The sequence below is a fragment of the Equus przewalskii genome, chromosome 16, assembly GCF_037783145.1.
Source record: "Equus przewalskii isolate Varuska chromosome 16, EquPr2, whole genome shotgun sequence".
In the NCBI taxonomy this organism is placed as follows: Eukaryota; Metazoa; Chordata; class Mammalia; order Perissodactyla; family Equidae; genus Equus; species Equus przewalskii.
Window position 1 is genome coordinate 22,700,153 of NC_091846.1, and position 26,811 is coordinate 22,726,963.

At 34.4% G+C, this 26,811-nt stretch overlaps 1 protein-coding gene across 5 annotated transcripts in view; it reads right to left on the bottom strand.

Annotated features, from left to right (window-relative positions):
* Nucleotides 1-26,811, bottom strand: part of RB1 (RB transcriptional corepressor 1) — a 155,259-nt gene that overhangs the window by 122,217 nt on the left and 6,231 nt on the right. For all 5 annotated transcript variants that reach the window (XM_070578233.1, XM_070578232.1, XM_070578235.1 and 2 more), the window contains exon 3: nt 3,596-3,711. In XM_070578233.1, the coding sequence (XP_070434334.1) occupies nt 3,596-3,711 (116 nt within the window). The remainder of the gene's footprint in view (nt 1-3,595; nt 3,712-26,811) is intronic.

The following is a 26,811-nucleotide window of genomic DNA, read 5'->3' on the forward strand; positions in this document are numbered from 1 at the left end:
GTCCACTTCTATTTATTGTCAAGAATATGGAAAAAAAGAAGAGTTATGAAAGACGCATACATATGTATTTATTTCTACATCTATCTGTAAGTTTTTATAACCATAAGTTCCTATCCATTTATCCAATTCCAACACAAAACCACATGGTTCATTCTGGTGTTTCCCTTTCCATATTTACAACTCTTCTTTGACAGTGAGAAACCTGGAATCTGTTTATCTTTAATCTGTTTACTCATTTAATCAATCCCCTTGTATGTAACAACCTTCCATCTCCAAAGCTACTCATTCCCCAACATGGGCACTCTCCTCTCCTGCTTGCACTGACTCTCCAAACTAGCCTGCCCTCACCCTTCCAAATGGACACCTTCCTCACACTAGTAGGACTCCAACTTCCCACCCTAGACTGCCCTCACCTCACATGTGCCATGACTCCCTACACCAGCTACCTGCACATCCTGCTTGGTCTCTGACACTGCACACCAAGCAGCCCACATCAGCTTCCCCCCACCCCACCCCTATGTGGATGCCCTCCGCACTCCACTTTGGCTCTAACATCCCTCTCTGGTCCCGTGGCTTTCCCCCACCAGACATACATATATCTACTTCACCCCATCAACGGCTTAAGGACTGAATTGTAGAAGGGAAAAGGAAAACTGATTAAAAATTTTAAGTTGTTTAAATAATGACTAAATCATTCTTTACTGTTTTTTATAAAAATTAACCTATTTGAAATATCAATATATACATTTTTCACTACTGAAAAATAGGTGATTAAAGATAGCAATCATCAACTGCACCTCACACACTCATTTCTAATCAAGTTTGTCTAATGAATTTTTCCAAAGGAGCTAAGTGAACTAAAGGGTAGTCACTGGACCCACATATAGGCTGTCTAGGAACCAAAGAGTTATAGGTTTCCTTCCAAAAAATGGGCTGAACCACTCAAGACATTTGTCTCAAGAACTAGAAATATAAAAGCTTCAGATAATCAGTAGAGTGCACAGAACCAAAACAAAGGTTATTAAAAGTTCCTGAGATATAAAAGGGACTCGGGTAGCCACGACAAGCTATCTGGAAAAGCAAATAAATAAGGAATAGAAATGATATGGAGTAGATGATCAGGATGCTGACTATAAAAGAGAATCAGGCAAATGCACAGATACATCCAGAGAAAAAGAATCAATCTTACAATAGCATTTACTCAAGAACTACTCTCAGTTCCAGTTTTTATGAGATATATGGCAATACCTATCCATGGAGCATCATGAAAACTGCGAATTGTTACCACAAAGCCTTCTTTCTCTAGGGGTAACTTAAGCTTCTATAGAAAGAAAAAGAGAAAGAAGGAAGGTGAGAGGGAGAGAAGGGAGGGAAGAAAGGGAGGCAGGCAGGCAGATAGGCATAAAAAGCCATAATTAAGACACATAGATCTGTAGATAACTACATAGTCTAGAGCAGTGGTCCATGGATTGAAACTGGTCTGTGAACTGTTTGTGACCAGACCATAATTAAATAAATGCAAAAATTAAGAGAAAGCAGTTAAAAAGTTCTACGGTAATTTGACACAATTTTATGCCTGCTGAAAATAATAAAAACTTTGGTCTTGTGTTTAGTATGATTGTTTCATTTTTCTATTAATGAATTTATATTATAGTTTTTAAAAATATCAGTTTATGACACTCTGGAAATAAAAGAAACCAGTCCTTCACCAAAGCATGTTTAAGCAGCACTGGTCTGGATAACATTCCTGGATAGATATCAGAACACTGAGATGCTCTAAGAAAAAGTTTTACCAAATACATTATTATACTTATTGTAGGGAGACTATTTATGACATGCCCAACTTATAAATCAGCGTTGCTCTATGAATACTCAGGAAAGGAGTTTAGGAAAAGCTTTGCTGGGAAAATTCTTTCATCTTACAGATAAATGACATAATAGCCTTTCTCTATCAAATTTATTTAGCACTGCATGAAGAGCTATATAACTGTATTGCAGTCATCTATTTAATTTTTATCTTCCCTACTGGATTGAGTTTTTTGGGGTTATTTTTTTTTAATTTTATTTTTTTCCTTTTTCTCCCAAAGCCCCCTGGTACACAGTTGCATACTTTTTTTTTCAGTTGTGGGTCCTTCTAGTTGTGGCATGTGGGACGCCGCCTCAGCATGGCCTGATGAGCGGTGCCATGTCTGTGCCCAGGATCCGAACTGGCGAAACCCTGGGCCGCCGAAGCAGAGTGCACAAACTTAACCACTCGGCCACGGGGCTGGCCCCAAGGATTGAGTTTCTTGAGGTCAGAGACTATTTCTCACCTCTGCACCATTAGAACCTAACACAGTATCATGGTGCCTAACAGTTTTTTGTTTTTTTCCTTCCTTCTTTTGTGAGCGGAGATCATGTGGTGGGTAAGAGATCAAGATCTCATCAATACCTACAGTGTTTCAGGCCTTGATGCTATGAACTATATACCTCTCTATTATAATTTATTTAACTCTCATAATTCTATGTAGCTAATATCTTCATTTCACAGATGAGGAACCTAAGCTATCTACTCCAAGTCCTACAGCTTATAAAACAACAGAGCCCAGATTTAAACTCAGTCTAGCTTAACCCAAACATCCATATTCTTTCCAATCCTCTGAGGCCGCTAAAACATTTTCTGAATGAACAAATAAATTAATGTAGAAATTTACTTATATGTTTATATTACTTTTCAGCTTATAAAAACTATTTTGATTTGGTGATTTTATTTAATAAAGTTAAACTGTGAAATCTCTGAAGAGCAAACCAATTCTAATTCAATAGGTAAATATGAACATACAAGGCCCTTGTTTCCACATTTTACTTAGAGGTAGTAAGAAAAAGCGTTACCAAAAAATGCAACAATTTAATTTATCTTGTTTAAATAAAACACCAATTACGTTCAATTCCAGATGAGTTTATCCAAGAAGAAACATATACTACTATCTTTCTGGTAAAATTATTTACTGTTACAGTTCATAAATATGCTGCAAACGAAATGACTAAGTTCCAGAAGGCTTCTCAAGATAAAGTTCATGAGTTATTGGAAATAAATTACTAAACTCTTGTTATAAGGCATATGAGCTCAAAAACAAATATTAACTAAATAACTATTGGGGCCAAGTATTGTAATGAATACTTAACTGAATATATAATCTCATAAAGTATATAATGCACATATTTAAAAATCTTAAAATTTAATAAATTTTAACTAAATTCCTTTAAGATAGACTCACACTACCTTTATAAAGATTTTAATATATAATAAGTCTACTTTATAAGTCCTTGCCTTTTTTGTCCACTTTATCAACAGCTACAATTAAGAAGGTTACAGATAGTGAGAGACATGATGAAAATTTTTCCCAGGACACAACTATTACATTTTTAAGAAAGTACAGCATAAATACACTTTCATTAAGGTCTCCATGAGAAAACGACAGTTCAGTAGTTGACCTAAATCCTTTATGTTTTATATAATTTTAGCATTTCTCACTAATTCTCTGAAGTCTAGTGAGAATGTTCACAAGCAGTTTTCTTTAATGGCAGAGGTCCATACTGATGTAAGAAATTTTACCTGGTTTCTATGTTTTTCTGTAGCTCAGTAAAAGTGAAGGGCATCTCATCTAGGTCAACTGCTGCAATAAAGATACAGATTCCCCAAAGTTCCTTTTTCTTTTGCATATAACCTTCCTGGGAACAAAAAAAAAAAAATGGTTTAAATATTTCATTAAATCATTCACACACTGGGTACTGTGTTAAAATTGTATGTGATTTTTTTTCTTATTCAGCATAACAAAATAAATGTGCTTTTAAATCCTTATGATGACATACACTTGAGAGCATTTAATTCTACATTAATAACAAACACTTAAATTTTATATTGTAAGGCAAAAAAATTTCTAGGAAGATCAAAAAGTTAAATTACAACTTACTGTGGAAAACTTAGGGGTCAGTTCTTTGAAGTAAATATTTTCATTTTTCAATAATCCAATGTCATCAAAGTCAAGTTAAAAGATTTTATAGTCCGTAACATAAATTGTTTTTAAAAAAAAGCCCACTTTTTAAATTTATTATCCTCCTTCAGTCCTAATTCATTCATTCTTTTATGAGTCTATTGTTTCAAGCATTTTTTAACCTTGTGAAATTCATATCTTTCAGTGCCATATTTGCCTTCTTTGTGAAACGGAAATAATAATACACACCTTACTTTGTAAGAATTAAATGAGATTATATACAGAAAGACCTTAGCATAATGCCTGGCATATAATTAGTACTCAATGAGTGATGGCTTTCATTATCATTGGAATATTTTTTCATTATCATTAGAATACTTATTTTCCCTAAAAATATATATCACTGTCTAAAAATGTAAGTTTTGTATGTAAAATTTGGATTACATTAAATTGAAAACAAAAGAAATACCAAATTATCTGATATTCTGTTAAACAACTGGAACTACTTGCTTACTCTTCATTGGAGATTACGACAGAGCTGAAAAGTATGTGATGCAATTTTACATTGTTTTAAAATCTCAATTATATAAAAGCTTTCAGAAAAGAACTGTTCTGGGTTATCAAATTTTACAGATAATAAAAAGCTTATCACTGTCCAACTCTAAACTTTTCCTTACTTTTAGCTACTTGAGAAACAAATACTTTAAAACTTATATTACAGCTATATACCCACCAAAATGGCTAAAATTAAAAAGACTGACAATATCAAGGGTTGATGAGGATGTAAAGCAATGCAACACTCAAACATTGCTGGTGAAAATGTAAAATGGTACAACCATTTTGGAAGACTAGTTTGGCAAGTTTTGTTTTGCTTTGTATTTTGGTGAGGAAGATTTTCCCTGAGCTAACATCTGCGCCAGTCGTCCTCTATTTTGTATGTAGGACGCCACCACCACAGCATGGCTTGATGAGCTGTGTACAGGTCCACACCCAGGATCTGAACCAGTGAACCCCAGGCCGCCAAAGTAGGGTATGCAAACTTAACCACTACACCACCAGGCTGGCTCCTGGCAAGTTCTTACGAAGTTAAATATATACCTTCCATAACAGTTAGCAATTCCACTTCCAGATATTTACACCGAAGAGAAATGGAAACTTTGTACATGAATGTTAATAGCAGCTTCATTCCTAAAAACCAAAAACTAGAAACAATCCAATATCTACTAACAGATGAATAGATAAATTGTTGTGGTATAGCCATACAATGGAATGTTATTCAAAAATAAAAAGGAAAAGTATTAATAAATACAACATAGATAAATCTCAAAATTATTACACTGAGAAAAATATGCCAGTTACAAAAAGGTACATATTATGTGATTCCTTTCATATGAAATTCTAGAAAAGGCAAAACTAATCTTTAATGTCAGAAAAGTCAGTGGCTGCCTGGGGACAGGAGGGAGGTGTTGGGGAATGACTACAAATGAGGAGAGAATTTTCTGGAGTAATCAAAAATTTCTATATATTAATGGTGGTATTTACATGGTTGAACATGTTTGCCTAAACTTACTGAATTATTCACTTAAAACTGGTGATTTTAACATATGTAAACTATACCTCAACAAATTTGATTTCGAAACTGTATTACATACTTACTATTTCTGAAACTGAACATACAAAGTATACATTGCTTGAGTGTTATAATGACTAAGTATTAAGTACATTCTATTCTAATAAAACGAATGAACATCAACTTTTGTATATGTGTTTATACTAATATGGTCAATTTCTCAGGAACTACTAAGATGTAAAAAAAGGTGGTTTGTCTCTATAATAAATAACCCCAACTACCATGCTTTGTGAATTCTTATGCTTACTTACTTCTCATCATGTTTTTGGTTTGCTTCTTTGCTCTCAGGCTATCCCTGTCGAACCTAATTGCTCTCAATGTGTCTGCTTTCAGCAACTCAAGTCTTTTTTTTTTTTTTCCTACTCTTTTAAAGGTTGGGAAATGAAGTAACTAAAGTTGTTAAAACTGAGTACATTGTTTACTCATTTTTTAAAACAGCAAACTTTATTAGGACATAGCCAACATAATTCAACACAAGTTCATTTGAAATGATAAAATTCCTAAATGAAACATTACATAAATAGTTTCTGATTTTTAAGGACCTGAGAAACTTTCCTAAGAGCAAAATGTGTTCTTTATTTCAGATGATTTATAAAGCCTGTTGTTATTGTTGTTGTTCTAGCTGCATTCCAATTAACTCTATATTTAGATAAAGTGGTGGTTCTTCTTCCTACATGTTTATCTATGGAAGAAAAATAAACGTTTCTTCTAAATTTGACTATTAAATATTAAATATTTTAGTCATCTATATTTGATTTTGTTCTTCAGGGGAAACTAGATTACAGATGAGACCAATGTTACAAAACTGGATGATTCATTCACATGCAAATATTTTTGTGTATCTATGCAAAGGAAATGATGAATTCCAACTAGAAGAGTCCTAGCAGTAGAATTTCTAATTAAAGTATTTAAGATTATATATATATATATTTATATGAAAAGGGCTTGCATTTTAGTTGTAATGAATAATATCCCATTTGGTCTCATCTTATACCTGGATGCCACCAAGATTTGCTAGAGGGAAAAAATTTACAAAGCCATGAAGGTTACAATCAACTACAAAATTCTACTCTATAAGCATTTTGCTCGCTTTTTAAAACAGCAGATTTTATTAGGACACAGACAAGACAATTTAACACAAAGTCATTTGATATGATAAACGCCTAAATGAAAAAAATCAGTCTAACCACCAAATTTAATATTATTTAAAAACCATACCTTTATTTTCATATACGTTTCTTTGTATCTTCCAGTTTGTTTTTATCTTCCAAAATTTGAGATCTCTAGTAATTTTTCAAGAAATATTCACTATGCAACTGCCATGGTTATGACTTCAGGGATACGGCAGTAAAAAGAGAAACAAAAACAAATTCCCTGTCTTCCTGGGACTTACACTCTTATTATTTATGTTAAGAACATGGATTTTGGTGTCAAACATTCAAGAGTTTGAATATATATTCTAGTTGTGTATCTGTGGGCAACTTGCTTAAGTCTAATTAAACCTCAGTTTCTACTAAAATAGGATGACAACAATGTCCAAGCACAGAGTCATCATGAAAATTAACAGTGAGAATGCTCTTAAGTAATCAGCATGGTGCCTGGCATTGTACGCAATGAATCAGAGTTAACTAGCAGCAGCAGCATTACTATTATCAGGGAATGTAGCACTCATTCCACTACACCACATCAGTCTCAACACTATCCATCATCTGACCTTTTCCATACCATAAATATCTATCCTGGGGAATAATGGAATTTTGTGTTTTTGTTTTCGTTTTTTAAGAAATAGGGTTTACTGACCCCCCGACCCGCGCCCCCGGGAAGTTGACATATTTTCAGTTCTTCTTCCCGAATGTCATACAAATGAAATCATACAGTCTGTAGCCTTTTTCATCTGGCTTCTTCCACTTAGCATAATACTTCTGAGGGCTCATCCATATTGTTGTAACTATTAGTATTTATTCTTTTTAATTGTTGAGTAACATTTCACTGTATGAATATGCCACAATTTGTTTATCCATGCCAAGAGTTGAATACAATGTTATGAATAAGGCTACTAACCCCAGCCCTAACTATCCAACTACATGTCTTTAAGCGGATGTAAGTTTTCATTTTTCTTAGACAAATACCAAGTTGGGGAATGGCTAACTTCTATGTTAAATGTAAATGTAAATTTACAAGAAACTAACAAACTGTTTTCCAATATAGCTGTACCATTTTGCATTCCTACAAGCAATGAATAAGAGTTCCAGTTGCTTCAGATCCTCACCAGCACTTAGTTTTTGTTTGTTTTTTGCCATTCTAGCAGGTGTGTGGTGGTGCATTTTCCCAAGGACTAATGACACTGAGTATTTTTTCAAATCTTACTTAACATCCACATTTCTTATTTAGTGAAGAGTCTTTTCAAATCTTTTTGCCAATTTTCTATTCAGTTATTTGTCTTATTGAACAGTAAGTTATTTACACATTCTGGATTCAAATCTTTAACAGATACGTGTTTTGTAAAAATTTTCACCCAGGCTGGGGCTTATTATTTTCTTGAATGGTATATTTCAAAGAGTATAAGTTTTTAATTTTGATGAAGCTGAATTTATTAATTTTTTCTTTTAGTTCTTTTCAATAGTATTCTCTTCAATACTATTCTTTTATAGATAGAAGAATACTATTCTTCTATTCTTTTCGATAGTATTACCTATGAAATCTTTGCCTAACCCAAGATCACAAAGATTTTCTCCTATATCATCTTCTACAAGTTTACGTCCATGATTCATTTGAGGTAATTTTTATAAATGGTGCAAGGTAAAGACTGAAGTTTATTTTTTGTATGTGGATGTCCAATTGCTCCAGCATCATTTATTGAGAGAAATATCCTTCCTCCACTGAATTACCTTTGCACTTCTGTGTGTATAAACTAACTATATATGTGTGGACTCTATTTCTGGATTCTCTGTTCTGTTCCATTGACTTACTTGTCTTTCTTTTCACCAATACTACAACATCTTGATTCCTGTAGCTTTACGTGTTTTATTCTTTTTTAGTCCAGTTTGATTCAAGATTTTTCGATCTGAAAAGGTCATCTGATTTACCTCTCACTGTGCAGATTAAGAAATTAAAAACTAGAGTTGAGACTTGTTCAACACAGCCAGTCAACACCACAGACCTAAAACCCAAGTTTCCTAACACTCAATTTAGTATTGTTACATTTCTTTAAGAATATTTCCTTATTAAATTTCTGCATTGATGTTCCTAACATTTTCACTACTATAATCCTTACTCTCATCACCCCACCAAGAGTTCTGTACTCTTAACTATTTTACTATTATGTACTCTTTATTTTCTATTTTATTGAGAAGATTAAAGAATCACAATACCTAAAGCCTCAACATTCTTCTCCACATCAAATAATTTCTAATTCCCGTATCTTCCAGTCTTCCTTAAAATGTCTCTGCATCTTCATTTATAAGTTGTTCTTCTCTTCTGATTTTGACAAATGGACATTTTCCTCCACTCTCAAATTAACAACTCTAATCTGCCCCCTACCTCCCACTTCAGATCACATTGCCTCTCATCTCCTTCAAGACCTAGTTTATTAATTCCTCCCCCTGTCTTTTATAATTTCTCTAACAGTTTTCTAAGAGCTCCTTCCCCTTTGCTCACAAATAAGTGTCTATCACCTTAAGAAAATAATAATAACCTATCCCTCTATCCTTGGACCTTATCAAGCTACTGTCCTCACCACACATACAAACCTCTCACTGTTCTCACTATTCACACACACACTCCCCATACACACTCTCACATTATACACATACTGCATCCACTGGACACATACGCTCACTATACAAGCACTATTCTACTGAGGCTCTTCTCTAAGTCTTCAAAGATCCCTCTTTTTCTAAATTGAATGGCCGTTTTTTGGTTTCATTCACAAAGATCTCTATGCAGTATCTGAAGCTGTGGTAACGGAACTTTTTTCCTTACCTTTTAAAATACTCTAACATCCTCACTCTCTTTTCTTTCTCTCTCACGACTTTTTCATTTTTTCCTAACTCCAAGGACTTTTTCCACCACCCTCTGTTTTCCTCAGCAATCTCATCCACTTCTATAACACCCTCATCACTACCGTACAGAGGATTCACATAGCTCATCCTGCTTTCCAGCCCCGACTGCTCTCTTGAGATTCAGGCCTTATTTTCCAAAGGCAATGTACAATGTAACATCTGTAACTGATGTGTTTTCTTGAAAATTCAGACAAGTCTTATGAAAAGGGCTCAGAACAGCAGCTTAAAAATTAATACAGAAGAAAAGTATTATCCAGCCAATCACCAAAAAGAAATAAAACATAAAGAAAAAAAAATGGGCATAAGACAAGAATAAGCATTTTGCAAAAGTAGTACTTTCCAACAAACATATTTTGAAAATACTGAAACTCAGAACAGTGTCAACTGAAGGACATTTTATTAATACGCATCAAGATCCTCAAGAGTTTGATTTTATATCTAATAGTTATCCAATAAAAATAACTGGAGAGCTGAGTCAAGATTTAGTGTAATACATGTTCAAACAATTATTTATAATAGCAAAAATAGTGGGAAAAGCCTAAATATCTTAAAATGGAATGGTTAAATAAATTATGATAGAGTTATATCATGGAATAATACAAAACCTTTAAAGCATTTCAAAGATTATAAGGAAATGGGAAAATAACAAAGATACCTTAAGAGAAAAAACTACCAGAATGCAAAATTCTGTGTATATTTTGATTCTAATTTTGTGAAAAATTTTTAAAAAGGAAAGGCAAAAATATACAAAAATGTTAATTATTATCTCTAGGTGGTAGGATTACAAATGGTTTTCATTTTCTTCATTAATCCCAGATTTTCTAATTACCTACAGTTATAAAATAGGGGGAAAGGTAACTCAATAAAAAGTACTAAATTTATATAAAGCAGGAGAGAGAAAAATTATGAATACTATTTATAAAAATCTTTAAAATATTAAAAATAAAACTTTAATTACATATACTACCATTTAAATCAAAATCTACAATCAAAACTTGAAAAGGCTACCTATTAAGCTATATTTAGTTTAGTTCACTTGAACCACCTTAATGATAATCCCTAATTAGTAATGACCTGTACTTGCTTTTTTACAACACACTAACTTATAAAAGAGCTCCACCAAGTGGTGACATAAATCATCTTGAAAACATCAGAAAAGTAGGTTATCTTACTATTCATGGTATCATAACTAATATAAATTTAAATTACGATTTTAAAATACTATTTTCTCAAATCTTCCATTTTAAAATATTAGCCACGACCAAGATGAAAATAAGCCATAAGAAATATGCTCTGCATCTCAGGGTGAAAAGGATACACATCCTTATACTTGATTCATGAGACTAATGACTGATCAGCTATAATAAGGTTACAAGTTACATGGATTACAGGAATGTATTAGAGAAATAGAGGGGATAACAGCTGCATTTATCTTCTTTATGTATACTCTTGGATTTCCTCCTCACTGAGGTTGTACGTAGGAACAAAAGGAATAACATGCTAATATGCCAGAAAATCCCCTGTCACTTGTATAATACTAGCTGACAGCAGTTAGTATTAAGGACATACTCTCATGTGCTCAGAAGAAGTAAAAGGCAAGAGTGGCACAGCCAAGAAGTGGATTGCTCCATAAAAACCGAAGAGTAGGGAACATTTGCCAACCCATTCTGTGAAAAGCCAGTACTACCCAAATACTAAAATTAGACAGATATTACAAGGAAAGAAAACTAGATACTAAAATCTCTTATGAATATATGCATAAAAATCTTCAACAAAGTACTAGCATACCAAATCCACCAACATATAAAAAGGATTATACACCATGACCAAGTGAGACTTATCCTAGAAATGCAATGTTGGTTTAAGATCTGAAAATCAATTAATGTAATACACAGTATTAGTAAGGGGGAAAAACTTGATTTTATCAATAGAAGCCAAAAAAATTTGACAAAATCCAAAACCATTTAACAAAGCACAATATAAAATAGGAATAAAAGGAAACTTCCTCAACCTGATAAAAGGGATCTATAAACAGTCCACATTTAACATCACATCTAATGGTAAAAGACAGAATGTTCTCCCCCTAAGATCAAGAAAAAGACAACAACGTCACCTCCTGCTATCCTGTTCACCAATGTTTTGGAGGTTCTAGCCAGGGCAGTAGGGAGAAATAAATAAATAAAAGGCAACAAGACTATAAAGGAAGAAGCAAAACTCTCTCTTTGCAGACAAGATGATCTGTATACAGAAAATCATAAGGAACAGACTAAAAAACTATTTGAATAAATGAATTTAGCAAGGTTGCAGGGTACAAAATCAACATACAAAAGTCAATTGCATTTCTGTGCACCAGCAATGAATAAACCAACAATGAAATTAAGAAAATTCCGTTTATAATAGCATCAACAAAAACAAAAAACTTAGGAATAGTTTATTTTTAAGTGTAAGACTTGTACTCTAAAAACTAAAAATACTATTGAAAGAAATTAAAGAAGATCAAACACATGGAAGGACATTTTGTGCTCATGCATCTGAAGACTTAATATTGTTAAGATGGCAATACTCCCCAAATTAATCTACAGATTCAACATAATCCCAATTGAAATCCCAACTGCCTTTCTAACAGAAATTGACAAATTGATCCTAAATTTCATATGAAGAGAGGATTCTTGGAAGATGGTGGAGTAGGAAGCACCAGAAATCTGTCTCCCCACCTAGACAACACTGAACTGGCAGAATCTGTCTGATGTAACTATTGTGGAACTATGGAGTCCATTAAAGACCTACAACTTCCAGGGGAAGGCATGGTCAGCAAATTATAGTTAATTCCCATTAATTTCAGCTGTTAGCAGAGTAGCAGCGACCCATGCCAACCCTTAGCCCTGTGGCAGGCAGTTGTGCACATGATCCTGGAACAGCTGGCACACAGTCTACAGGAGCCAGGTTGAGAAAAAAGGACCCTGTCTTCCAAATTTCAGAGATCTGTGCTGATTGCTGCTTCCAATCATAGAAGTGCAAACAAAGAGGTGGGGATTATTATTGTTGCACCTCCCCCTCACTGTTGCAAGCCCCATCCCCTCTGGCTGAAGTGACTTGCAAGAGATTTAAAGAGTCTGCACCTTTCCCCCACTCTTCATTTTTCTCTTTTTCTCCTTTTGGGAGCCAGACATGGACAACTGGGACATTCAAAAGCAACCGCATATATGAAGGAAATAAAGTCACAGTGCACGCCCAAGGGAAGGCACAGGCTCAAAAAAGACCTGAAAATACCTTAAGTTTATACCTCAGGCTAATCCCCAACAGAGACGTAGTCTACAACAACAAACACACACACACACACAAATAAATAAAAAACAAAAAACAAACAGCAGCAAACCCTAGGGAAGGGGGAGAATTTGATTTCCAGACTTACCAGATTATCAGATTCAAATGTCCAGTTTTCAACCAAAAAAAACCCACAAAACATACAAAAAAACAGGAAAGTATGGCTCATTCAAAGGGAAAAAATAGACCAATAGAAACTGTCCCTGAAAAAGAATTGATGGCAGATGTACTAAATGAAGACTTTAAAACAACTGTTTTACAGATTTTCAAAGAACTAAAGGAAGACATGGAGAAAATCAAGAAAATGATGTATAGACAAAATGGAAATATCAATAAAAACCTAAAAAAGAAACCAAAAGACATTCTGGAGCTGAAAAGTATAATAACTAAAACAAAAAATTCACTAGAGAGATTCAAAGGCAGATTTGAACAGGCAAAAGAAACAAACAGCAAACTTGATAATATGACTATGGAAAGAATAAAGTCTAAAAAACAGAAAGAAAAAATTGAAGAAAAGGGAACAGAGAATAAGGGACCTGTAGGACATCATCAAGTGGAACAACATATGCATTACACAAGTTCCAGAAGAAGAAAGAGACAAAAGGGCAGAGAGAATATTTTAAAAAATAATGGCCAAAAGTTTTCCAAAATGTAATGAAAGACATGAATATAAACATCCAAGAAGCTCAACACACTCCAAGTAGGATGAACTCAAAGAGACCCATACCAAGACATATTACAATCAAGCTGTCAAAAGCCAAAGCCAGGGCAGGCTCGGTGGCACCGCAATTAAGCGCACACATTCCGCTTCAGCGGCCTGGGGTTCATCGGTTTGAATCCCAGGTGCGGGCAAGGCATCGCTTGGCAAGCTATGCTGTGGAAGGCGTCCCATATAAAAAGTAGAGGAAGATGGGCATGGATGTTAGCTCAGGGCCAGTCTTCCTCAGCAAAAAGAGGATTGGCAGCACATGTTAGCTCAGGGCTAATCTTCCTCCAATAAATAAATAAAAATAATCAGCTTAAAAAAAAAAAAAAAAAGCCAAAGCCAAAGGGAGAATTTTGAAATCAGCAAGAAAGAAGCAACTCATCACATACAAGGGATCTTCAATAAGATTATCAGCAGATTTTTCATCAGAAACTCTGAAGGCCAGAAGGCAGCAGACTGATATTTCAAAGTGCTAAAAGAAAAAAACTGTTAGCCAAGACTGCTATATCTAGCAGAACTGTTCTTCAGAAGTAAAGGAGAAATGAAGACATTCCCAAACAAACAAAGCTTAGGGAGTTCATTACCACTAGACATACCCCATAAGCAATGCTAAAGGGAGTACTGCAAGTTGAAATGAAAGGACAAAAGTCAGTAACTCAAAGCCATATGAAAAAATTAATATCTCAATAAAGGTAAATACATGGGCAATTATAAAAGTTATTATTGTTAATGGTGTGTAGCCCCACTTTCTGTTTCCTACATAATTTAAAAGATTAATGCATTAAAAAAATTATTGTTTTGGACTCACACTGTATAAAAATGTAATTTTTGTGAAATTAACAACTGAAAAGGGTAGAGATGGAGCTATTGCCCCATGGTGACTACAAAGAAAACAGTTAAAGAAAATACACAAAAGGAAACGAAAAAGGAATCTAAACATTTCACTATAAAAAGCCAATTAAACACAAAAGAAATGGTGAAAAGAGAAAATCAACAGAGAAAACCCAATGAAACCCAAAGTTGCTTCTTCAAAAAGATCAAGAAGATAGAAAACTCTCTAATCACATTAACAAAAAAAAAGAAAGAGGGGCCAGCCCAGTGAGGCAGCGGTTAAGTGCACACGTTCCACTTCTCGGCGGCCCGGGGTTCACCAGTTTGGATCCTGGTGCAGACATGGCACCGCTTGGCACACCATGCTGTGGTAGGCATCCCACATATAAAGTAGAGGAAGATGGGCATGATGTTAGCTCAGGGCCAGTCTTCCTCAGCAAAAAGAGGACTGGCAGTAGTTAGCTCAGGGCTAATCTTCCTCAAAAAAATAAAAGAAAGAAAAGGACAAATTATTCACATCAGAAACAAAAGAGAGGAATCACTACAGAGCTCACAGAAATAAAAAGGATAATAAAAGAATATTATCAGCAATTCTGTGTCCACAAATTTGAAAACTTACATGAAAAGGGCCAATTGCTTGAATCGCGCAATCTGCCAAAACTCACACAAGAAATAGACAATCTGAATAGACCTATGATCTATTAAAGAAATTGAATCAATAATTAATAACCTTCCAAAATAAAAGTACCAGGCACAGATGGGTTTACTGTGAATTCTAACCAACATTTAAGAAAGAAATTATACCAATTCTCTACAATCTCTTCCAGAGACAAATACTTTCTAACTCATTCTACTAGGCAAGCATTACCAAAATACCAAATCCAGACAAAGACATTACAAGAAAAAAAAAAACTACAAACCGGTAGCTATCCTAAACATAGTTATAAAAATCTTTAACAGGGGCTGGCCCAGTGGCACAGTGGTTAAGTGTGCGTGCTCCGCTTCAGCAGCCTGGGGTTCACGAGTTCAGATCCCAGGCATGGACCTACACACTGCTCGTTAAGCCATGCTGTGGTAGTGTCCCACATACAAAAAAAGAGGAAGATGGGCACAGGTGTTAGCTCAGCAACAATCCTCCTCAAGCAAAAAGAGAAAGATTGGCAGAAGACATTAGCTCAGGGTCAATCTTCCTCACTAAAAAAAGACAAAATAATTAACAAAATATTAGCAAATTGAATGCAACAACATATTAAAAACTTATATACCAAGACCAAGTGTGATTTATCCCATGTATGCAACATTCAAAAACCAACTAACATAATCTATCACATCAATAGGCTGAAGAAGAAAAATATGATCATATTAATAGATGCAGAAAAAGCATTTCACAAAATCCAACACCATTCACCATAAAAACTCTTAGTAAACTATGAAGAGGGGAAATTCCTCAATTTGACAAAGAATATCTACAAACAACCTACAGCTAACATTATACTTAACGATGAGAAACTAGAAGCTTTTCCATTAAAGATGAGGAGTAAGGCAAGCATGTTGCCTCTTACCACTCCTTTCAACATTATACTGGAAGTCTTAGACAATGCAATAAGGAAAAGAAATAAAAGGTACACAGATTGGGAAGGAAAAAATAAAAGTCTTTGTTTGCAAATTATATGATTGTCTACTTAGAAAATCTGAAAGAACTGACAGAAAACTTACGGAAGCCATAAGTGATTACAATAAGGTTGCAGGATACAAGGTTAGTATACATAAGTCCAACACTTTCCTATACACCAACAGTGAACAAGTGGAATTTGAAATAAAAAAATACAATGCCATTCAAATTAGCACACAAAAAGTGAGATACTTAGACATGAATCTAACAAAATATATAAAAGATCTATATGAGGAAAACTACAAAACTCTGATGAATGAAATCAAAGAAGAACTAAATAAATGGAGAGAGATTCCATGTTCACGAATAGGAAGACTCAGTATTGTCAAGATGTCAGTTCCTCCCAACTCGATCTACAAATTTGACACAATTTCAATCAAAATCCCAGCAAGTTGTTCCATGAATATCAACACACTGATTCTAAAGTTTATATAGAGAAGCAAAAGATCCCAAATAGCCAATACAATATTGAAGGAGAAGGACAAAGTCAGAAGATTTACAATAAAGCTACAGTAATCAAGACAGTGTGATAGCAGTAAAAGAATAAACAGATCAGTGGAACATATGAAGAGCCCAGAAATAGGCCTACACAAATACAGTCAACTGATCTTTGACAAAAGAGCAAAGGTAATACAAATTTAAAAAGACGTATTTTTCAACAAATAGTACTAGAACTGGATATCCACATACTAAAAAAAAAAAAAAAATGAATCTAGACACAGACCTTACACCCTTCACAAAAATTACCTCAAAATAGATCACAGCCCTAAACGTGAATATATATACACACACACAATATATATACAATTATTCATTTATAGTTTATATGTGAACCTAAAACTGCTCAAAAAAACAAAGTCTATTAAAAAATAACTTTTTTCTCTTTTTTTTTGAGGAAGATTAGCCCTGAGCTAACATCTGCCGCCAATCCTCCACTTTTTGCTGAGGAAGGCTAGCCCTGAGCTAATATTTGTGCCCATCTTCCTCTGTTTTATATGTGGTACGCCTACCACAGCATGGCTTGTCAAGTGATGCCATGTGCACATCTGGGATCCGAACTGACGAACCCCGGGCCGCCGAAGCAGAACGTGCGTACTTAACTGCTGCACCACCAGGCTGGCCCCCAAAAATAACTTTTTAAAAAGGGAAAAAAGGTCCTTCCCACAAATTTAACACCTTAGATGAAATAAAGAAACTCTATGTAAGACACAAGCTACTAATGTACACTCAAGAAGAAAGAGATAACCTACATAATCCTATATGTATTATAAAAATTGAATATAAAGTTTAAATTTTCCCAAAAGAAGAAAACTCCAGGCACAGATAACTTCACTAGTGAATTCTATCAAAGGAACATTTTATGTTAACAAAGACAGAACACAGGATAAGGCATAAAACAAATCTCAGTAAATTTAAAAGGACTGAAAAAAAATCTAATACAAAGTCTTTACCTACATCTTTTTTGAGTAATGTATGTCTATCTGCATTGGCAGTAATTATTCTAAAAACAAATCTAAGAGTTAATTGAAGTCTCCTTAATATTTAACTGAGAGAATACTAATCCACAACATCCAAGACCATCAACAAATCCAAGTAGGCAGGACTCAAAGTGATCTACACCCAGACACACCACAGTAAAAATGTTGAAAAACAAAGATAAAGAGAAAATCTTGAAAGTATCAAGAGAAAAAAGACTTATCAATACAAGAGAGGTCACAATAAGATTAACAGCTGATGTTTCATTAGAAAACACTGACTCCAGAAGGCACTGGAATGACACATTCAGAGTGCTAAAAGAATAAAACTAAGAATCCCATATCCAGTAAAGCTAGCTTTCAAAAATAAAGGCAAAATAAAGTTATTCCCAGATCAACAAAAACTGAGCGAACTGCTACCAAACCTGCCTTCTAAGAAATACAAGGAGAACAGAAGTTCTACAGGCTAAAAGGAAGTGACTACAGACAGTAATTCAAATCCACACAGAAAAAAAAATAATGTTGGGGCCGGCCTGGTGGTATAGTGGTTCAGTTAGTATGCTCCAATTCAGTGGCCTGGAGCTCATGGGTCCAGATACCAGGCACAGATCTACACACTGCTCATCAAGCCAAGCTGTGGCAGTGTCCCACACAACAAACAGAGGAGGACTGGCACAGATGCTAGCTCAGCAACAATCTTCCTCAAGCAAAAAGAGGAAGATTGGCAAAAGTTAGCTGAGGGCCAATCTTCCTCACAAAAAATAATAATAATAATAATAATAATGTTGGTAAAGGTAATTATGTAGGTAATGATAAAAAACAGTATAGCTGCATAGTTCTTTCTCTTTCCTTTCTTAACTGATTTAAAAAGCAACTGCATTTTTTAAAAATTATATAATTGTATTGGTGGGCCTATAACAGATTTATGTAGTCAAGTTGACAATAACAACATGAAGGCGATAAGAATGAAGCTACACTGCAGTAAGCAAATCATACTGGATGGTACCTGGAATCCACAGGAAAAAAAAAAAAGAAGAGAATCAGAAATGGTAAATTTTTTTTAAAAGTTAACATATAAATTTTGAAAAAATCTCTATAAATATACCTAGGCTCTCCTTACTTCTCTTATATTCTTGGGTTTGTAAAATATATAAACATAACATGTAAAAAAAAATAGCACAAAAAAGGAAGAAGGGAATGGAGTCATACAGCAGTAAAAGTTTCTATATCTTATTAGAATTAAATCAGTATAAATATGAAAAGTTAAGATGTATATTGTAAGCCCTAGAGCAACTACTAAGAAAATATCTCCAAAAATATTAAAAGTATTTAACTGAGGATTTCTGCTTCAACTTATGATGGAGTAACAGGGGCCAGATTTACTGTTCTATCTGAAACAAACGAATAAAAAACAAAAAAAATGTATGAGATGACAACTCAAGACATTAGAGATTAGGCAAGAAAGGAGAGATCCCTAAATGTCATGGAACATACAAAGTGAGCCCTATGAATGTTCAACTAACTTCCTGGAGAAAATTCCAGGCAGCAGCGCAAGGAGGGGAAAACCAGGGAGAGCTCAACCGCCTCCCTAAATTGGCTAGACAGAACTAAGAGCCCAGGGAAGTCAAAGCAGCTAGAATCTGCAGGGCACAGTACCAAAGAGAAGAGAGCTACACAGAGAAAGAATTCCAGAAATCTGCAGAGGACTCTCCTCAATTAGCACATGCAGGCGAGGAACAATTATTTATGGCTCATACAGGCTGGGAATAGTGCCTATTCCCAACAGTCAAAGGAGAAAAACTCATGACAATACAGAGGGTATACATTAAAGGGAAGGGTCTTACCTCAATAGTGAAGATTTAACGCTAGACAAGTGGTCACCAACCAGGGATGATTTTGCATCCCAGTGGACATATGGCAATGAGTAGGGACAATCTTGGTTTTCAAAACTGAGCAGGGTGTACTATTGGCATCTAGTAGGTTCAGGACAGGGATGATGCCTCTAAACATTCTGTAACGCACAAGATAGCACCTACAACGAAGAATTATTCAGCTCAAAATGTCAATACTGGCAAAGCTGAGAGTCCCTGGCCCAGATTAAACCCATCTCTAGTGCCATCTAATAAACCTTAAAAGTAAAACCTGAAAGGATCAATCTGTTTCCAACAAACTTGGTCCAATCCCAAAACAAAACTCAAGAATATTTATGGGAATACAAAAATATCCAATATACAACAAGGTAAAATTTACAATGTCTGGCAGCTAAAAAAAAAAAAAGAAAAGAAAATTACCAGATACACAAAGAAGAAGGAAAATAACCATAATAAGGAGAATAATCAGTCAACCAAAAATTTACAACTCAGATATAGAATTATTAGATAAGGACATTAAAATAGTTATTATAACTGCACCCCCATGTTCAAGAAGCTAGTGCAAGGGTCAGCAAACTAAGTCAAATCCAGCCTGCCCCTGTTTTTGTAAACAAAGTTTTACTTGAACACAGCCACACTTATTCATTTACATTTTGCTGACGACTGTTTTCAGGCTACAATGGCAGAGCTGCAAAGCCTAAAATATTTATTATCTGACCCTTTATAGAAAAAATTTCCAACCCCTGAGCTAGAACAAAGATTGAACATGTTAAGCAGAGATATGGAATGTATTTTAAAAACCCCTAAATTGAACTTCTAGAGATGAAAACTCAAAAAAGCTGAGATGCACAGTACACTGAATGAGATTAAGGGCAAATTAGGTTATTGCAAAAGAAAAGAGAGGTGAATTTAAAGAAAAACCCAAAGGAATTATCCAGAATGAAATGCACAGCAAAGGAAACTGGGGGCAAAAAAAACTGAACAGAGGACCAATGAGCTGCAGGAAAACATCAAGTAGCTAAATATATGTATAACTGGAGATCCTGAAGGACAGAAGAGAAAGGAAAGGGGCCAAAAAAGCATTTTTTGAAGAGATAATGGCTGAAATTTTTCCAAATTTGATGAAACCTGAAAACTCACAGATTCAAGAAGTACAATGAACTCCAAGCATGAAAATCTTAAAAACTACACCAAGAAACATCATGATCAAATTGATTAAACTCACTAGTGAGAAAAAGATCATAAAATATGACATATTATATACAGAGGAACAAAGAAAAAGATGGCAGTAAATTTCTCTTAGGAAATAATGCAAGCTAGAACATGGCAGAAAACATCTTTAAAACACCGGGGGGAAAAAAGTCAAGCTAGAATTCTTTAACCAGTGAAAATACCTTTCAAAAACTAAGGCAAAATTAAGAACTTTTTCAGACATACAAATGCTGACAGAAATCGTCAGACCTGCACTGTTAAAAATGTTAAGGAAAATCCTTTACACAGAAGGAAAATGATCCAGATAGAAATATGGATCTACATAAAAGAATTAGGAGCAGTGGAAATGGTAGCTACATGGCTAAATGTAAAGACTTTTTTTCTTATTATTTAAATTTCTTTTTAAAATAATTGACTGCTTAAAGCAAAAATAATAACAATGTATTATGGGGTTTATATCACATGTAAAACTAAAATGTACAGCAAGAGAACAAAGGCTAAGAGGGAAGAAGTGGAAGTATACTGACATAAGGTTTTTATACCATACATGAAGCAGTATAACATCATTTGAAAGTTAACTGTGAAAGTTTAAAATGTGTAGCATAAATCCTGAAACAATGACTAAAATAACACAATGAAGGGTTATAACTAATAAGCCAACAAATGAGAAAAATAAATCATAAAAAAATAGTCAATCCAAACAAAGGCAGAAAAAGAGGGAAAAGGAACAAAGAAAAGATGAGACAAATAGAAACAAATAGCAAGATGGTAGATTTAAACCCAGCTATTTCAATAATCACATTAAATGTCAACAGTCTAAAAATTTCTATTAAAAGGCAAAGACTGACCCAATTATATGCTACCTAAAAGAAACTATTTTAAATATAAGACATATGAGAAAAAGTAAATTTAAGAGCAAAGAACATTATGAGGGATAAAGAGGATCATTTCATCATACATTACATTAATAATGTATGATACACAAAATATATGTTAATAACAAAGTATATTAAAACTATAGTAAGGTATAAGATACAATAAAGGAACATTATGAACAATTTTATGTCAATAAATTCAATAAATTAGATGAAATGGACAAATTCCTTGAAAAACATAAACTATCAAAGTTCACTAAAAAAGAAATAGACAAACCAGAATTGCCCATATCTATTAAACAAATTGCATTTGTACTTAAAAACTCTCCCACAAAGAAAATTCCAGGTCCGTATGGCTTTGCCAAATATTTAAGGAAGAAATAATACCAGTTTTACACAAACTCTAGCAAAAAATTGAAGAGAACAAAATATTTCTCAATTCATTCTACGAGGCCAGCACTATTCTGTCACAAAACCAGACAAATCCATTATGGAAAAAAGAAAACTGTAGACCCATAAACCTCATGAATATATAAACTAAGAATAAAACATGCTATAAAAGAATTTTTGTTAAAAATTCTTAACAAAGGTTTAGCAAATCAAATCTAACAATATATGAAAGGGATAATATATCACAATCAACTGGAGTTTACCCCAGGAATGCAAGGTTGCTTTAACATTTGAAAATCAGTCAATGCTATGTAATCATATTAACACTCTAAAACAGGAAAAGTGTGTGACCATCTCAATAGATGCATAAAAAGTATTTAACAAAACCCAACATTTATTTCTGATACAACAAAAAAAACTCTGCAAATTCAGAACACAGTCATGCGTCACTTAATATCAGGGACATATTCTGAGAAATGCGTCATGAGGCAATTTTGTCTTTGTGTGAACATCACAGAGTGTACACACATGAACCTAGATGGTACAGCCTACTATACACCTAGGCTATAAGGTACTAATCTTATGGAACCACCATCATATATGTGGTCTGTTGTTGACCAAAACATCATTATGCAGTGTATGACTATAGAAAGGAACAGAAAGAAAATACCTTAATTTGATAAAGGATATCTAAGAAAAGCCTACTCCTAACATTACACTTAATGGTGAAAGACATAATGATTTCTCCTTAACAGCAGGAATTCTCACCATTTCTATCCTACATTGTATTGAAGTGTTAGCCAGTGTAACAGACAGGAAAAAAAGCACAAAGATTAGAAAAGAATAAATAAAACTGTGATTATTTACAAATGACATAATTGTGTATGCAGAAAACCCTATGGAAATTCAAAATGGGCAAATGACATAAAGAGACATTTCACCAATGATGACAAATGGCAAATAAGCACATTTAGAGGACTTTCAACAACTATGCACTTTGGGTGACAATGATGTGTCGGTGTGGGTTCATAAATTGTAACAAATGTAGCACATGTGGGGAATGCTGACAATGGGAAAGGCTATGCATGTGCGGGCATGGCATGTACAGGTAATCTCTGTACTTTCTGTACTCTCTACTTTCTGCTCAATTTTGTTGTGAACCTAAAACTGTTTCCCAAAAAAGTCTATTAAAAAATGTTTAATATCCAGCCAGCCCCATGGCCGAGTGGTTAAAGTTCTGCGTGCTCCGCTTCAGCGGCTCAGGGTTCATGGGTTCAGACCCTGGGTGTGGACCTACTCTGCTCATCTGCCATGCTCTGGAAGCATCCTGCATGCAAAGCAGGTGAGGACTGGTGCAGATGTTGGCTCAGGGCTAATCTTCCTCAAGCAAAAAAGGAGGAGGATTGGCAACGGATGTTAGCTCAGGGTGAATCTTCCTCACAATGAAAAATTTAAAAATTAAAAACAAGATGTTTAATAGCAATATCACACCATCAGAAAAAAAGTAAATTAAAACCATGAGATATCACTACACACCTATAAAAACGGCTAAAATAAAAAATAGTAACACCACCAAATGTTGGGAAAGACGCCAAGAAACTGGATCACCCATACACTGATGGTAGGAATACAAAATGGTACAGCTACTCTGGAAAAGTCTGGCAGTTTCTTATACAATTAAACATATGGCCATACCACACAACCAGCAATTGCACTCATGGGCATTTATTTCCCAGAAGAATGAAAGCTGATGTCCACAGAAAAACCTATATGTGAATGTTTATAGCAGCTTTATTCATAATAGATAAAAGTACAAGCAACCCAGATATCTTTCAACAGGTGAATGGTTAAACAAACTGTGGTCCAGCCATACTATGGAATACTATTATTTGTCAGGGCTGAATTGTTCCCCGCCCCCATTCATATGTTGAAGCCCTAACCAAGTACCTAAGAATGTGACTGTATTTGGAGACAGGGCCTCAAAGAAGCAATTGGATTAAAATGCGGACAGTAGGGTGGGCCCTAATCTAATCCGACTATTGTCCATATAAGAACAGGAAATTTGGACAAACAAAAGACAACCAGGATGTGCACCCAGGAAAACTATACGAGAACACGAGGAGAAGGCAGCCACCTGCAAGCAAGAAGGGAGGCCTCAGAAGAAACCAAACCTGCCGCCAACTTATCTTAGACTTCTAGCTTCCAGAATTGTGAGAAAATAAATTTCTGTTCCTTAAGCCACTCAGTCTGTAGTATTTTATGATGGCAACTCTATGAAACTAATACATTGTTGATACACAACTTCAATCACTCTCCAGAGAATAATGCTGTGTGAAAAAAGCCAATCCCAAAAGGTTAAATACTGTATGGTCCCATTTATACAGGATTATCAAAATTACAAAATATGTCACATTGAGTAAAGATCTTATTAAATGTTTATGTATAGCCAAACTGATCTACTGGTACTGTCAAAATAATGCTTGCAAAGATGATTATAGTCATTGTTCACCTTTGGAGGATGTTACAGAACACTCATTAGTTTGAAAACTAGTCAATAAAAGCAAAGAATAAAGCACTTATCCTACCTTCCCTGAATGAACTATACTTCAGAATATGTACAGCTGATGGAGAAAGTTTCTCTTTACAGAGGAACTAATAATTGAAAAAGGAATGATAAAGTTAGCAGATCACCACTGAGTAACCCCTAATGGATCCAGTCAATGGTCATCAATGATTGCTTACACCAAAAAAAGAGAGATAACATGACATTATGTACCTCCTGATAGGCATAGACAACACTTCTAAAGTATTTCTTCCAGAAAATATGAAATCAGGATCTGATCAAGCCTTAGACCCATTTTCAGGAAATACAGAATCAGACAAATATATTAAACAATGAAGAAGATACAATCTGTAAAATACATAATATAGGAAACTTCACAGGATAAACAATCTAGTTTCTTCAACAAATAAATTGTAAGAAAAGAGAGGGAAAGGGGGAGAGAAGGAGGAGGTGAAACCTACAGATTAAAAGAGATTTAAGAGGCAGCCCTGATGGCCTAGTGGTTTAAGTTTGGTGCTCTCACCGATTCGGTGGCCAGGGTTCACTTCCCTGTCATGGAACCACACTACCGTGTCTGTCAGTTGCCATGCTGTGGCGGCATCCCACATAGAAGAACTAGAAGGACTTACAACTAGGATATACAACCATGCACTGGGGCTTGGGGGAGGAAGAGGGAAAAAAAGAGAGACTCAAGACACAAATCAACCAATCACAAAGTATGACCTTATTTGAATCATGATTAGAACATAGTGGAAAAAAAAATGTATGAAACAATCACGAAATTTTGAACACTGAATATTTGATATTTAAGGAATTTTCATTAATTTTGTTAGGTGTGATGAACTGCAGTTATTTTTTTAGAGTTCTTATCTTCTCCACATACATACTGAAATATTTATGGATGAAACATCTTATCTGGGATTTACTTTTTCAAAAATCTGGGGTCAGAGAGAAATACCGTCTGGCCATGGTTGATAACTGCTGAAGCTGATTAGGAGGTATATGAGAGTTCATACTATTTTCTCTACTTTTATAAATGTCTGAAATTCTCCATAATAAAATGTTTTTAAAAATTAATTAATCTTAGAAGTGGAATCAGAAATAAAAGAAGCTATAAACAACCCACATCTATAAGACAAAATACAACATTCATGCACATGTTTTAAAGGAATGTTTCTCAGTAACATCCACATGCAATGAGAATACCAGCACCATCTTCAAACAGAAAGGTTACATATATTACTAAGGACTGGAAAATAACAGCTCAAGACCTTTCATTACACATAATTTAAAAACATGTAGTCTGCTTTAAGCTTATTAAGAAACCTCTTCATATTTCTGTAGTATAACTTAAATGAAACATCTAGCATTATTCCAATTCCAAACTATTCTTTTCAATTATCTTTCTAACTATAATAACCATATCACAAAAAGAAATGGCTCTATTCAAAGAGCAATAAATTTCAAAGCTCTTTGAAATAAACATAGATATATACACCTATACACATACAAAACTCTATGAGGTTGACATTCAGACATTATTTCTGCTTTACAGATGAGCAACTGAGACCTAGAGAATTAACCAATTTGCCTGAAATCTTATAGCTAAAATACAACTATAATCAAAGTTTTCTGCCTTGAAGTCCAAGGCCTTTTCCATTCTACCATGCTGCCATTCAAGACACAGAAAGAAAATCAAAATTCTAACAACTGATTCACTGTAAGTCACCATACGAACAGCACTCCTGGCCAATTTCTTAATGGAAAGGCCTTTATTCATATGCTATAAGCAGCATGAACAATATCCAATCTTATGACAGCAACCACATATTACACATTTATTAAATGTTTATATGAAAAGGAGAAAACACTTTTCTAGACAAGAAACCACAAAACTTTCCATAAAAAGGATTAATATATGCTTTCATGTATGCATAAACAACTTTTCTGACTCTCAAGAACTTAAAAATCTGAATTTTAGCAAAACAAAACCACAGCAGAATCACTACATATGCATTTAAAATTCAACCATTTTAACTTATACTTAAGTTCTCCTAAAAACATTACATTAGTATAAAATTTTCTGGAGTAGTTCTTAAGTCATGTTATTCTGCTTGCACGACCCAAATTAGCCACTCATTTATACCAATAAATGCTTTACACGCATGAATTTATTTAATCCACACAATAACTCCAAGATCCAGAAATTATTGTTAGTCCCTTTTAC